Source organism: Cynoglossus semilaevis, chromosome 2 (assembly GCF_000523025.1).
Source record: "Cynoglossus semilaevis isolate Cse_v1.0 chromosome 2, Cse_v1.0, whole genome shotgun sequence".
In the NCBI taxonomy this organism is placed as follows: Eukaryota; Metazoa; Chordata; class Actinopteri; order Pleuronectiformes; family Cynoglossidae; genus Cynoglossus; species Cynoglossus semilaevis.
This window is the reverse complement of record NC_024308.1, coordinates 3,611,481-3,626,184: the sequence shown is the minus strand read 5'-3', so window position 1 is coordinate 3,626,184 and position 14,704 is coordinate 3,611,481. Positions and strand designations below refer to the sequence as shown.

At 39.4% G+C, this 14,704-nt stretch overlaps 2 protein-coding genes across 3 annotated transcripts in view; one reads left to right on the top strand and one right to left on the bottom strand.

Moving 5' to 3' along the window:
- rnf13 (ring finger protein 13) overlaps positions 1 to 10,181 on the bottom strand; it is a 26,320-nt gene extending 16,139 nt beyond the window's left edge. Inside the window, exons 1-4 of one of the 2 annotated variants that reach the window (XM_017031287.2) lie at positions 9,969 to 10,181; positions 8,022 to 8,252; positions 7,820 to 7,900; positions 2,225 to 2,349 (exon numbers count right to left, since the gene is read on the bottom strand). In XM_017031287.2, the coding sequence (XP_016886776.1) occupies positions 2,225 to 2,349; positions 7,820 to 7,900; positions 8,022 to 8,135 (320 nt within the window). In that variant the 5' untranslated portion in view covers positions 8,136 to 8,252; positions 9,969 to 10,181. The remainder of the gene's footprint in view (positions 1 to 2,224; positions 2,350 to 7,819; positions 7,901 to 8,021; positions 8,253 to 9,968) is intronic. The other variant, XM_008331370.3, reaches the window with a different exon arrangement.
- A 1,427-nt stretch (positions 10,182 to 11,608) lies between these two features.
- On the top strand, positions 11,609 to 14,696 carry LOC103394296 (protein ANKUB1). The gene is made up of 6 exons (XM_025053479.1): positions 11,609 to 12,325; positions 12,420 to 12,426; positions 12,532 to 12,675; positions 13,300 to 13,516; positions 13,593 to 13,707; positions 13,829 to 14,696. The coding sequence occupies exons 1-6, from the start codon at positions 12,216 to 12,218 to the stop codon at positions 14,694 to 14,696; spliced, it is 1,461 nt and encodes a 486-aa protein (XP_024909247.1). The 5' UTR covers positions 11,609 to 12,215.
- The last annotated feature ends 8 nt before the right edge of the window (positions 14,697 to 14,704 follow it).

Sequence of the window (14,704 nt, the reverse complement as noted above, 5' to 3'; positions counted from 1 at the left end):
CCCATCACCAGCACCACTTTGAAGAAGCCTTGTGTACAGGAAGTGCAAATCTTTGGTCTCCGGAGAGTTGCTTTCTAAAAGGAGGGGTCGGGGGAGGAGGGGTCCATGGTGGAAAGATGTCTCTGAGTGCTTGGTTTTAAGGTTCTGATGAGGTAAAAAGTTAAACCCAAATATATACAACAAATGTATGTCGCAATAACACAGAACAAAGAGACTGTATGTCTGTCCAATAGCCGACTGGAGTGTTCCTCTCCCCTCCCAACTCCCCTCCCCCCTTTAAAAAGTCATCAGCTGGACAGAACAAGAAGAGACATTAGGATGACGACGATCCATCTTTGTCCCAGAGTCATTTTAAAGTTAGTAACAGTGGCTCCTGGTGCTCATCTACTGTATTTAATCGTTTATTTCAATCATTCTCCATTTATTTTAACACTTAATAATAAAACTGTTCATGTCTGTCTATTTACTAATTTGATACTTTTTATTTATTGCCAAGACATTAAACTTATAACAATCTAAGGTCGCCCTCGTTTCAAAGTTCAAATTGCATCTCTCAGCATCCATATTGGAACACTGACCAAATCACCATTGCTGGTGTGTGTGTGTGTGTGTGTGTGTTTGATACGATTCTGCCTTTACAACAACCCAGTTTCTGTCCAGGGATCTCCTGACAAACTGAGGGCACGGCAGGAATTTGCCCTGGTGTTCTGTGCTGCCCAGCAGGAAGACAGAACAAGACTGTGTTCCACGGTTCATTCCTTCAATATTAACTGAGTCAGAACAAAGTATTTCAGACCTGTACTCGGACTTTTGTTTCTGTCTGCAGCTCCAAGTACACAATCGGGTTACAGTACAAGTACAAGACTGCTACATGTGACACACCGAGGGCACGAGACACGTTTTCTAGTCGAAAGAACAGTAAAAAAAAAAACTCCTTTGAAACACTACTTCTAAAAAACTGTTAACTTCTAAAAACTTTTTATTTTAGATTCCGATAGTAACAGCAAATATTTTGATTTCTGGAAAACAACCAGCCATGCCTGTCCAGGCCCAGTCAGACATCAAGTGCTTACATGGTTATGAAATTTAAAAAACAAGATCACAAAACATTTGTCTCCCTCTTCTGGTTCGTGCACACAGTGTGATGTATAGAGAACACGGAGCATCTGTGTCTGTGTGTAACACAGAACTATGTGGAGCCTGGTTAGACTCCAGCAGAGGGAACACCTCACTGCTCCGTCTGTCAACATGTTTCTGGTAGGGTCTGTGAGGCAGTCAGACCTTATAAGGCTGTGTGTGTGTCTGGATCAGAGTTTCAACTGTGCAACGAAGTGTGTGTGTCTGGATCAGAGTTTCAACAGTGCAACGAATTGAAAAAAAAAAAAAAAGAAAGAAAAGAAAAAGTATAGAAAAGCAGGAAACATGAGAACAAGTGTATTGTTGGGCCACTAGTGAATATATAAAAGGAAACGAAGTACGAGAACCAGAGTAAAAGACAATGCCTATGCGTTCTTTTCTCTCAGCACATTATTTGGTCCTGCTCTCACTCTTTTATTTTTTTTCCCCTCTTTTCATCTCCCACCCTTTCAACCAAAAGACTCCCTACTTTTTTTCTTCCTTTTTTTTCTCTTTTCCTTCACTGACTGTTTGGCTTTTCCACAGTAATGAAAATGTTTTGTTCACAGGTACATTAACATTTACCTTTAATAATCTGAAGATTTACATTAGGAGAAATAAATGATATATTTAAACTGAAGAAGAAGACTTCAGTTTGTTTTGTATTTCATTCATTGTAAAACTTAAAGTGTATTTCTGTGTCTAAATTGGAGATCAATACAGTATTTGTGATATCTACTCATTATTTTTCAGCCTCTCAGATCATTTACCTCCTCATTTTTCCCTTCTCTTTCTCTGCCCCACACATCCACATGTCAAACCTTCCTCAGCTCTCTCCACAGTAGAGGTACACAGCAGAGGAGGAAGCCTTGAAGGCAGAGGAGATTCCTGTGTAGGAAATTATGTTCTGAGCTCTTCCTGTTTTGAACTAAACTATCTGCAGAGCAACGCCTGCTGCCATTCAGTGAACCTGGTGTGAGGCCAAAGGAAAGTGCTACTGAAAAAATGTCTGACCAACTATTAACTGCACTACAAAGTCACTGAAAAAATATACTTCACTACTTTAGGTTTATATCCACAACCAGACGGAAGCAACGGGACCCACTGTACCTTGATGTCAAAGTTGCAGTCGTATCTCCTGATGAGGACGATGAAGGCTCCTGTCAGGTTATCCCTCGGCGGGGGCTCAATGGGTTCACATGCATTTTCAGGCCTTGCACTGATCAGAAAGCCCTGTTGAGATGAGAGCAGACACACGAGGGAATAACTTTAAAACTCAAGAGCAGTAGATTATTTTTTTCTCTCTCAGTTTTTGTCATAAATGCTAGAACTGAAAATAAAAAAGCTAAATTCTGATTGTTGATTGTAAATACACAGAACCAGCTACAACACACATTACTGTTTAATACTGTCACTGAAGTATTGTGGTGTGAGCTCAAGGTACCAACACATTATGACGACTCCATCAACATCACAAGATAGCTGACGACACAGTTTTACCTCATTCATTCTCTCAGCAGAGCAAACCTCTCCGCTGCACCACAGCAGCGCCACAGGTAACGTTTTACAACCAAGACTGGTGTCAACAGACTCAGTATTTGCATTTACATCCAGTTGTGGTCATTCATTTGATTTTGGTTTGCATGGGTGGTGAATTAAATTGTATTTGTCACTGTGTGTGTTGGCAGACACACAGAGCAGCGGCTTCACACAAATGCAGCCAGACAAACCACAGACACAAAGAGTGGATTCCCACACATAAATGCAGCCAGACAAACCACAGACACAGACAGTGGATTCCCGCACATACACACACACACACACACACTGATGTGTTATAATATAAATCTTTTGTGTTTGAGCAAACATCCTGCTACTGGTTTTTCTTTATTAACTTGGTTTTTCAAAAAGTTCATCTCTTTTCTGCCTCAATCACACACCAAACTGCTGCTTCCCGTTCAGCCTGACGTCCAGCGACAGCTTCTGAAGTGGGTGACGAGAGGAAGATAGTGAGAGGACAAGAGAAGCTGTCACAGTAACAATGGTAAGAACAACAAGGCCAAAGAATGATCAAGATACTGGCTGAAATACTGGCAGAAAAAAATAAAATAATGCGATACAAGTGAGTGAGCACGTGATAAAGAGATGATGGATGGGAGAAGTACATGAAGTTGGAAACGTCCTGATGTGATTTATGTTTCCAAATATCTGCGGCTCGTTCAGAAAAAAACACTGTCTTTGTGTGTGTGGGTGGGTGTGTGTGTGTGTGTGTGATGGGGAGGATGGAGGGCGGGTGTATGTGTGTCAGGATCAGGTGATAAATGGAATGTGTGGACTATTGTGAGTCTTTGAGAGAACACCAAATGTTGTATTATGAATCCATGAATCACATTATTGACTTCAGTAAAAAAAAAACAAATTCACAGGATCACAGTTACAAAACGCTCCCCCGTCAAAGGAAAATAAATTATTAAGTTAAAGTGTAAAAACCAGACAAGTGTAGGAAATTTAGTGTCTAACAGTGTGTTACGTCGACTGTCAGATCAAACTGATTTCATAGAGGTGTTACATTAGAAACCGCTGCAGTGACACAACGCACCTTTCAGCACAACTGTGCAACAGCAGGTTGAGGAAGACCAGGCTGTGTTATATCTTAACCTTAGTTTGACCTTGACCTTTGAAACCAAAGTTTGAAACAGAGCTATCTTTGAAACCTTTTTTTGTGACAAGAGGAATCGACCAGTGGACCCATCACCTCTGGAAACCTCCTCCAATGAAACCCAGTGTTGCAGTTCAATGACATCACTGACTGTGACTTCACTGCCTCATGTTCCTGCCCCTACGTCCTTCCTCTGAAACCCGGACAAGAGAGCCCTCTGTTGGGCAAGGAGGAGAAAAACACACTTTAACAGCACTGCAGAAAGCAGGGGCTAGTGGTAAAAAAACAGGAAATAGCTGAAGAAGAAAGGGAAATCCTGGAAATACGATGGAATGGAGATGAGAATGAAGCCGGTGGCAGGATGTCATTTAGAATTATTCAGTATTTACAGCAGGCTTTATGTATGAAACACTTGGATAAAGTCCAGTAGTGTCATGGTTAAATAGAACTATTTCAATTATCTGTTAATCTCCAAGAGTTCCAACACACTGTAAGGTAGAAGCTTAACAATAATTGGGGAAAATGCTCTGTGTAACACAGTAAACTATAGATGTTATCCTCTTAATGAGCCTTTGTTGAGTAAACATGACGTAAATGGCTTCAGTATGAAATGTAATGTCACCAGTGATCAGGACTGAAACAGGGAGACTTCCATTGTTGCATATGTGGTCAGTACACTGTGGTCAAGGTGTCAAAGTTCAACCAAGTGACAAATGACTCATCAAACATATGATGCTTTCAGTTCATGTAGTACAGCACGTCACAGCGAACATTTTTAGGGCGTGATTATTAATTATTTTTAGGAGGTGACACAGGCAGGTTTTCCAGATCAAATGAACATATTTCCTGCTGTTTCTTTTGAGTTTTGTACTTCTTATAACATAAAGCAAAACAGGAAGTAGGTCTCTGTTGCAAAAAACTCATCTCTAGATCACTGTAACAACCAAATTTAATCTCATCAGTGGGAAAAAGCACTGCAATCAGACTCCTGTACTACTGATTTGCTCTGGAGTTAGTTTGAGAAAAACAGTGGAATTAACATCTCTCTCCAGTCTGACGGTGACGTGCTGTAAGAAGATTAAAGTTTCAATAATTCCACACACTCAGATTTTTCACTTTCACCTACAAAGATCAACCTAAACCTGTGACCTCCTGGCATGACATGAACAGAGATTAAGTTTGACACCATGTTTAACCCACGACACTGTGACATTTTCTTCACCTCTGGAACAATAAAAAAAGGTTAATTATTTTACTTGGTCAACTCCAACCATGAGTCATTCCGGTGAATATAGTAACTAGAACGTCATGCTCCATGACTTTGAATCTTCCTTTGAATGTAAGTGACTCGCTTCTTTACAGCTGACACCGAAGTCGTACAAATGCACGGCATAGAGCGGACGACCAGCTTCATTAAGTTGTCGAGGCAAACACAGTTGCCATTTATTATTCCAGTTGCAATTCAAACCCAACCTCGTATGGTCATATGTTTGAGCCACATCATAAATTACAGGTTTAGACCAACGCCAATGTGACTCTGAGGCTGTAGAAAAGTTTAAATTCCAAAGAGAGAGAATCAACTTCTAAACCAAGAACCTTTCTAGCGTTAAATTAAATAAAAAATAAATAAAACAGTTCAACAAATGGCACAAGAGGGAATTAGTTAAGAGCAGCATCTTAGCAACAACAACAACACGCATTATTCCCAATCTGGTAGCGTACAACAGGCTATTATTGTAATGTATAAAGTGCCAGTAACAAGTGGTGGAAATTAAAAACAATTACAGGTTATAAATAAATGATGTGACAGTGTTATAAATTAGAAAACAAGATATAATTGTATTACATAAATAAATTATCATAATGTTCTGCATGTTAATTAGAAACAACTGTGTAACAGAAACACAGTTCTACGAAGAAACAAAGATGGCGCTGTAATCTGAGGACACAAGGCAGGAGACTGAAGGTCGACAGAAGCAGAGCAGGTGTGGGTGAATGAGAATGATGGAGGTAGAAAGATGACACTGAAGGTGGCAGTGGGGAGTAAAGGTGGAACAGCTGAAGTAACAGAGGTCAGTTCAATCACTCCAAAGGATGGAGCGTTCCCCGGGGGTTAGTGAGACAAGAGATGAAAAACGCAGCAGTGAAACCTGCTGATGTACGTACAGTGTCTTATTGTTCAAAGAAGGAAGATGTGGAGACACTGAGATCATCTCTGGGAGTGACCCACATTAGACAAAGTATTAAAAATGAGCAGAGAAGAATGGCTTAACAGTTTATAGGAAAAGTTGAGATAATCTGCACATGTATTGAGAAGTAAGGGTGTGATGAAAAAAGGGCATCAGAGATGGAACTGAAGAATCATTTACAGTAAATCTGAACCACGTCTCTACGTCATCTCATTAATATCAATGTAAAGTATGTATGCAACTCCAAGGACTGTTGTAAAATCATTCCTCGTGCCTTCTTCCTGAAACACCCAAACCACAACAACTTTCCAAAGGAAACCCAAGAGCCTCCTGTCACACTGCGTAAAGAGATGAGTCTATAATTGTGGAAAAGAAAGTGGGCACATAAACAGAACAAAAATACAAAGTCCTGAAAGCTAAAGTAGCGTTTAGAGAAATGTATTTAAAGTAGGGCTTTCTTCTTAGTCTAGCCATAAATTGACATTACCTAATGCACATACTGATTAAGCGCTCAATTTACCTTTTAGTTAGAAAGCAGCACAAAAATTAGACACAGAGTCTGAATCTAAATACTGTTTTTATCCAACCTTTAAGTAACACAATATATCAAATCAGGACTGAGATTTAAGGCAGAAATACTGCTCTATAAACACTGCTAATTAATTAACGTGGCAATTGTGACACAGATAAAGCAGTAAAGCAAGTAAAAAACCTACTCTGAGCCGGGTGCAAACATGACACTATAGTAGATAAAACTACAGTAGGGGTGGTATCCTACCAGCACTACCATCAAAGACTACTTGTAAAAAATATAAAAGCCCAAAATAATACAAATAAAAACAAACAACTGGCCACACCCGTCCTTTGAAACAGATTCAGTGACATGGACGTTCTAGAGACTCAACAAAGGATAAGAAAACTCTGCATAGCGTGGGTGTCTCCAAGCCTGCAGTGGTTGTGCACTCAGACACTGAGGCAACTGTAAACTGTCTAAGTTGTGTAATGTGAAACAGAATAGTCTCTGTTGGAGGTTCCCTCCCTTGAAGGAACCCTCTGGAGGCGAACAGGCCAATGTTTTCTTCTGATGCCAGAGGTTCCCCTGGGCAATTATGTACATCTGCAGTACTGCAGAACTACAATTATCAGAGTCAAATAATCTCTTGATGATTTTGCACACTTTCAGAACACAAATAAACTCAGGTATAAACAGGTTTGTGTGGAGGCTGTTTTTTTTTCTGCCCCAAATCGACACCAATGGACACAGGGACACAGGAAGACTGAGGCCAGCTTTCATAACAGAGGATCTTACATAAGTGCAGCACAATTACACACACACACACACAGCTTCATGACTGCGCGCTAAAATCTTTACTGCTTAACAGACAACCTGCTACGTAACAGGAAGATCAATATCTGGATGGAATGGGCGGGAGAACGGGGGGGTGGGGTCCATTAGACAGAAAGACTAAGTATCCATCATCGCAGTCGACTGAAAGTTTTATGTTAAAGGTTTTCTGCACCAGAATATACAATGGTGATAAACTTAAATATTTTTATTTCACTTTAACATTTCAAGTTCTTGTCTTTTCACACGAGAGTCTGAAGTGAATTTAAAACTGGTGAAGACCACAGTACATACAGCCAGAAAAGCTGCGTAGGTGAAATTCATTTTAGAATATATTTATCTTAGACTGCAGAGTTGTTGCGGTTTTTATAAATCTCCAAACACAGTGTTCACTCCACAGAAAAACAAATGCTGTATAACAGGTTTTTATCATCAGCTTCTCAAACAATAATAAATATGCAATCTTTCCAGCACAGTTATTCAAAGGCAGCAAAGCTCATCCACACTCACCTTTAGTCCATCACTGGGGAGACGATAGCCAAACCTTGCAGGAACGTCGTCAAAGTTCTCTGTTTTGTTGTCAAATGAGTACTGCAAAAATATACAATACATTGATTTTCTACCAATTATGGTGTCTGTCATCAAACATTTCAATCGTCTCAGCACTAAAGTCCAAGAGAATAAATAAATATAAATTGTTTGTTTTACTCACAGCAGCGATGTCGGCCTCCACTGGCAGCAGGTTAAGGAAGGCGAAGATTTGAACAGTGAAGATGGTGTAAATCTGAGTTGCAGACAACATCAACATTCCCAGGGACAGCAACATCTTGGCATCACTTACAACCTCCAGCTGCTTCTAAGCTCCGTCTCTATCATTCACCATAAAAACCTCACTGTGGCCTGTAGCAGAACACCAATGCACCACCGCCTGCTGTTGTCAAACCTGTAGAGCAAAAAACACAGAAGTTTTATTCATAAGTCAACAATTAAAAAAAGTTGTTGTCAGTCAATGATTATGTCTTTACTGACTTTCAAAAGAAGAGCAGTCAGCAGTCAAATGACTGGAGCATTACATTTTAATTTCAGATGAGTGACTTGTGGCAGCCGTAGCATCTGTGAATGATATTACAATCATCTAATATTCCACTCTGCATGCATGTGTGTACTCTGTGGGTCTGAGTTGGAGTTGGGCTCTGAGCCTTGCAGAATAATATTTGGTGAAGACATGAATGGTAACTTTTGATCCAGGAATTCAACCTTGCACAACAGCATCGAGGGCAAAAAACTTGTACAGCGTTTATGGATTTTGATCTATCGAGGCTCCAACAACGTCGCACAGGACACATATGGTTGTTTTCTGTGGATCACTGCCTGCTACCTATCAAGTCTTAACTTCAAAATTACTCAGTGGACTGAGAGTATTGTTTTAGGAAAGAAAACATCTAAGAAAAACGTGAAAGTGAAGAGTGAGATCCACCAATACCAGACCATCGATGTAGGGACATGATGACTGGACTAAAATGTACCTGAAGCTGGTGCCTCATTTGATTATGACTTAAACTGTGGTCACATAGGTGCCTGCTTTAACTCTTAGCATCTCTCTCTCTCTGTAGACGGGGAAGCGAACATAAGAGCAGCCTAAGGCTTTCAAATGAGAACAGCATGTGACCAGGGCAAAGCAAAGAAACAAAATGCCTGACTTGTTCCCTACAGAAGTATTTTGCTACACTGCAAAATAGGGAAGTAGTATTCATCATTAATTTTAACAAAATTACCTCTGAAATTAAAACAGAACAGACTAAAGATTTTTCTTATATTTTAACATCAGAACGTCACTTTATAGCAGCTTAACTGAGAAACATCAGCCGTTCACAACCCAGGTAACTTTTGAAGAAATACTTTTTTTCTAGGATTGTTTAGCTAAAAAATTGCAATATTTTCACAAGCATGAAGGCCTGCGCTACAGGCTCGCGTGTGTCTGTACTTAGGGGCACTTTTTTAATTTCCACTGTGTAATAGTCTTCATATCCAAATGTATTAGGTGTATACGGTTTGAGGTGCCAAATGGATTACAGCATCTCCTGCTGGAGAAGGGCGTTTTAAGCAAGAAAACCATTGCCAAAGAACACTGCACATTATTCCAGTGGTGATGTATTTACCATGTGTGCCCCCCCCAACAATTACAGCATCCCATGAAGTGCAAAAAAGCCAAAAGAACATCAAAACGAAATTCTCAAAATGGGAAGTGAATCATCCAAAATCTCATGACCGCTGTAATTAGAGGATGACTAAACATAAGCAGGAACAAATGACACGTTTACAGACATTCAAGAAAGAAGAAATTATAATTAAAATATTGTAATACTAATATTGTTATTATCTGAGCGATGGATTTATCAAGCTAATAATAATAAAAAAAAACACTGTCAGCAGATAATCTGCGTTACCCTCAAACCTAGCTGATTAAAACGGGGAACAGTACAAAATGTTCAATAAGCCAGCGTCGTTAGTTGCACATAATATTTGATAAATGCAACTACTAGAATATATTTATACGGATAAGTACTTTAGGAAATCCGAAATCAGTGCGCAGGCAGTAACAAAAGACAGAGTTAGCAACATGCTAACACAGGTGGCCACTGGTACCGTGGCTCTTTACCTTAAAGCCTATCCGTGGATTTCTCGTCTCCAGTTTATCTGCAGTCACTGTCATCGCTCTCCGTCAATACGCTCTACGTGAAGAAAACTACAGTCAACTAAAAACGATTCTCATTCCGCTTGAGCGACACGAGTGTAAATACGAACATTATAATCCGCTAGCTTCTGTTTTTTTTTTTCATGCGAGAGCGTAAACTTCCATCACGCCCTCCTTTTGCTCCAAAGGCGGTTTTTGATTGGACAATGCACCTGTCAATAACGAGTTTGCGGCAATGACTGCAGACGTAAACAGATCCACGTGACGGAGCATCACAGCCTTTGACAGTCAAATGAACAGAGCCAGGCTTTGTAACAGCTGCTTTAAACATGCAGAAAAAAAAAATAGAGAGGAAAAGCTTTACGGTGGTATGTAATGTAGGGAAGAAAATATCAAATCTCATGACTGTGACTCGCCTTTTCAAATCGTAACTATAAAGAATTAAATCTCTAGCACCCACTATGTGCAAGATTACCTTGTTGGTAAGTATTTAAAAAAATACTGTCCTTAAACTTTAAGTAGGAACAGAAAAATTGAGACTAGAGATACAATCGTCAATAAAATATATCACATGCTAAATTTATTTCTAAACACCCTTATACTGCACTATATACAGTATAACGTGACACTGAAGACCAATTATATATACTTATAAGCCATTTCAATTGACTTAATATCAAAGCGACAGTTATTTTGGTTTTTATTTGAGGTGATGATTATTAAAGCTGTAAAATAAATAATTAAATCATTAAAAAGTCAAAGGAGAAAACTAAAAAAAAAAAAGTGAACTTTTTTCACCCACCAAATATTGAATGAGAGCTACCTTAACAGTGGCTGCATAAAATGTACACATGCTCAAGGAACACCTATACAAAGCCAGTACATATAAACATATAGTTGTATATAGTACATAAACACATTTCCATATAAGAAGGTCTGAAGTGTCCTTATTTTTGTCAGCTCTTGCTACAAGCTACGATTGAGCACAAAACACAGCAGGCAGCTTTAGGCTTTTAAAGGTCAAATGCAGATTAGCTGCACCCTGTAAAACTTTATAGGAGAACAGTAAAAGTCAAGAGCATTTCAAAGTACTGCAATGTTCTTACAACACAGTGTGAAGCCAGCGGGTAGACCTTTGTGTCAAAATAAAAGGCGGAGGAGGAACTGACGTAAAACTGCTCTGTTGTGCAGCTCCGATCTCCAAGGTTTATCCAAAGACACCAGTCTGACGTTTGAACTCAAAACACTTTAGCAAATGATATAGACTTAGTTTGTCAAACAGGATAATATACAGTAACAGAAAAGTTTGAATTATTTCGTAACTAAAACTGAACTTAAGTCAAGACATAAATGATTAAATTGTACTGTATCACATGTTAAAATGCCACAATAACTGGTCCATTTTATGACACTAGAATGAGCCACAATAACTGGTCCATTTTATGACATTGGCTAGAATCAGAAGCAAAACAACATTTTTTCTTACATATTTTACAATTTACCAATTTATGATATTCATTATGACTTAGAATAATGTCTTTATGTAACTTGTTTTCAGTGGGTTATACTTTTAACCTGTAGTCAGATCGTTATGTTGAGGGGGAAAAAAAGTTAAAAATGAATTAATTAACATGAGGTTTCAGTCATACATTTTCTGGGGGTTTTATTTAATGGTGGCCAAAAATGAGAACTTTTATTGTCAACTTTTTATAACACTGCCAAATAGAGGGAAATTTGGTAACCACATGTTTGGTAATCACAAAATATTGTGTTCAAACATATGTCAAGTTTGTAACCTCCTATCCAAAGTGGCTTTGTTTAAGTAAATGTGGGTTTACCTGTTACAAATAGCATGGATGAGGTGATGATTTAATTTTATCTATCACTGATAGTTTCACCAGCTTTACCTCATTCTGAGCTGTCTGTAAAAGTAACTATATTTGATGAAACGTGTTTAAAATCTGAGGCAAAAATCAAAAAGTACATTTTAAGAAAAAACAAAAATAAAATAAAACTAGAGAAACAAATTGTGGTCTTGCATACAGAAAGATTATAATTAAAAATGCTCCACATGTTGTAATTTAATTGAGAAGGTATTTCGTTTTGTCATCCCGACCTCAAACTCCTGCCCCCTTCATTTATTGTGTCTGTCTGTCTTCCGTCCTCAGTCTATTTTGCGGCACCACAGAGACGGAGAGACAGAGACAGAGGATGAATGTCCTGACCATGAAGGTCTTTGTCCACTTTGAGAACTATCGTGAAACTTTTGACATTCCTTCAGATCTGACTGTGAGGGGCATGAAGCAGAAAGTGAAGGTATTGTAATCTTTCTCTGAGTTATGATTTTGCAAACGTGACATTATAAATAATGCAGGGGGGAAATGCTTTTTTTTAGGTAAATCTATTGTGGTTAAGAGTGTCAGTGCACATTTATTAGGTATTAGCTCATGATTAGCTGATGAGTTTAGGTCCTGGTTGTATTGTAAACAGTTTCTTAGCCGACCTTTCTTTCTAAAACTTCTTATAGGAAAATTTTCTTGTGCAACTTTCCGATGACAAGCAGATCCACTGCTATCTGGAGCTGAAACACGGTGGTGCTGCACTGCAGGACTGCTGGTTTCTGCGTGACGTGGGCATCATTAGTGGCAGTACCATTGAATGCCTGATTAAGGTATTAGAACTTAAACACTCCAGGGATTTGCTGGGTTTTATAGTTAAAGCACAAAATGATTTGACTTAATTCAAAAGTGTTTAGTTATATTTTTACAGGAACAAATGAAATCTAATTTTACATAAAAATAAACAATATTATATGAAATGGATGACAATAAATACCTCCATTGGTCAATAGAACTTTAGTAGAGTAGATACTAACACAGTAGTCATGAAAATGTTCATAAAAATATATTTAAAAGCATGGACTCATTTTAATGTAATTGAAAAATTACGCTTCTGTGTGTGTTTTAGTGTGAGCAGTGTGCACTGTGTGAAAGTGTGCGCATGTCTCTTTTTTCTCTCCGTAACATCTAGAAGAAATTCCAATCTCAGGGAGTTCTCGTAGTAAAATAAAGGTTACAGTCCAATTAAAGCCCAAGCCTTAAACGTCTGCATATTTTAGTCTGGGTGTATTATACTGCACCCTTTTCAGTCCAGTAACAAATAGTCATTTTAGCCACGGGGTGGCAGCAAACCCGAGGACATGGATTCTAATCTATGTTTATTTTGTATCTCTGCAGTTCCGTCCCCTTGACTGTAGCGTGGGTCATGATGCTGTGTCATCTATAATTGTTTTCAGAGTAAACGGAGGCCTGACCTTCATGTGTTCAGTGCTGTGACAGGAGAAACCTTACCCATCACACTGACTGAGAGTCTTCCGCACATGACTGTGGCTCAGTTAAAAACAACAGTGTCCTCACAGAGCGGCCTCCCTGTCAGCAGCTTCAGACTGAGCACACTCAGTCAAGTGCAACTCTACGACTGCAACAGGCTGCACGACTATGCCATCGATGCGGGTATGGTTAACTCGCTTTGTGTGCTTGAATTAAATAATTAAGTCTATCATCTATGTATTTTTTTTTGTCATTATAGGCAATACAATCCGTTTGGACCCATGGGAAGGGTGGCTGACCTTCCTCCACGGTTGCCTTCTGGGTCACAGGTTGGCAGTTCAGGGTCATCTATCAGAGGAGAAGTTAGTGATGAGGTCAGACACTTTGCTGACTTTACTCAAACAGTTACAGCGTGTTTGTAGTGCAAAGTAGTTGTATATGAACTAAGTGTGTTTCTTTCAAACTAGTATTATTCTTATCCTTTTTTTTTTCCAGGTTTCAGTTGCGTGTTGCGCTGTACATAGCCGCCTCGCTAGGCCACCTGGACCTGGCAGGCTGGCTGCTGGAGAGAGGAGTACATGCTGAGGAACCAGTGGGAGTCCATCCATACCGCCAATGGTGCCATCAAACCTCGCATCGGGATTCTGGAAAGTGTCCCATCCATGTTGCTGTGGAGAACTGTCAGCTACACATCCTCAAACTCTTCATCACCAAGAACCTTTTGGCTTTGGTTTGTCAAGACCCCGATGGTCGTGAGCCTTTGAAAATTGCCATTCAGCACGGTCACAGAGAGTGTGTGCGTTACTTGGCCAATAAACTGTTCTCTGCCGTGTCCCTGTCAAATGTATCTCTGCCCATGCGTATGTACCTCCAGGTGAAGCGGTGGGTCAGAGCGGGGCAGAAAAGAACAGCCTCAAATCAGTTTAACTACAGCAGTGTTCCACGCAGAGCCAAGGTGGGAGGAATGTTGCTGGTAGATGGATTTAACCAGCCACAGGCATCCTCAAAAGTTAGAAAAACCAAGTCTGAAGCAAAAAGAAAAATCACGACTAAAGCTGTGCAGTCTTTACTGCCCATAAACAACCTATTGTCACCATCAAAATCCAAACAAGAACAACACCAGAGTCAAACCAGGTGGAAGGAGAATGATAAGGGGAACACAGTTCCACTCCTGCCAGTCACCACAGATAAAACTCTAACTGCAACGTTTGTTGGTTGCTCTACAAATAATAATCTGACAACATCAGCTGAGTTCTTCTCTCAGCACTGCTGTCGAACACCAAGGGAAAATGCCATGTACTACCTGAAGATTGCCAGGTCTGTATATATTTCCAATTACTTCATTATCATTATTTTATATTAAGATTATGA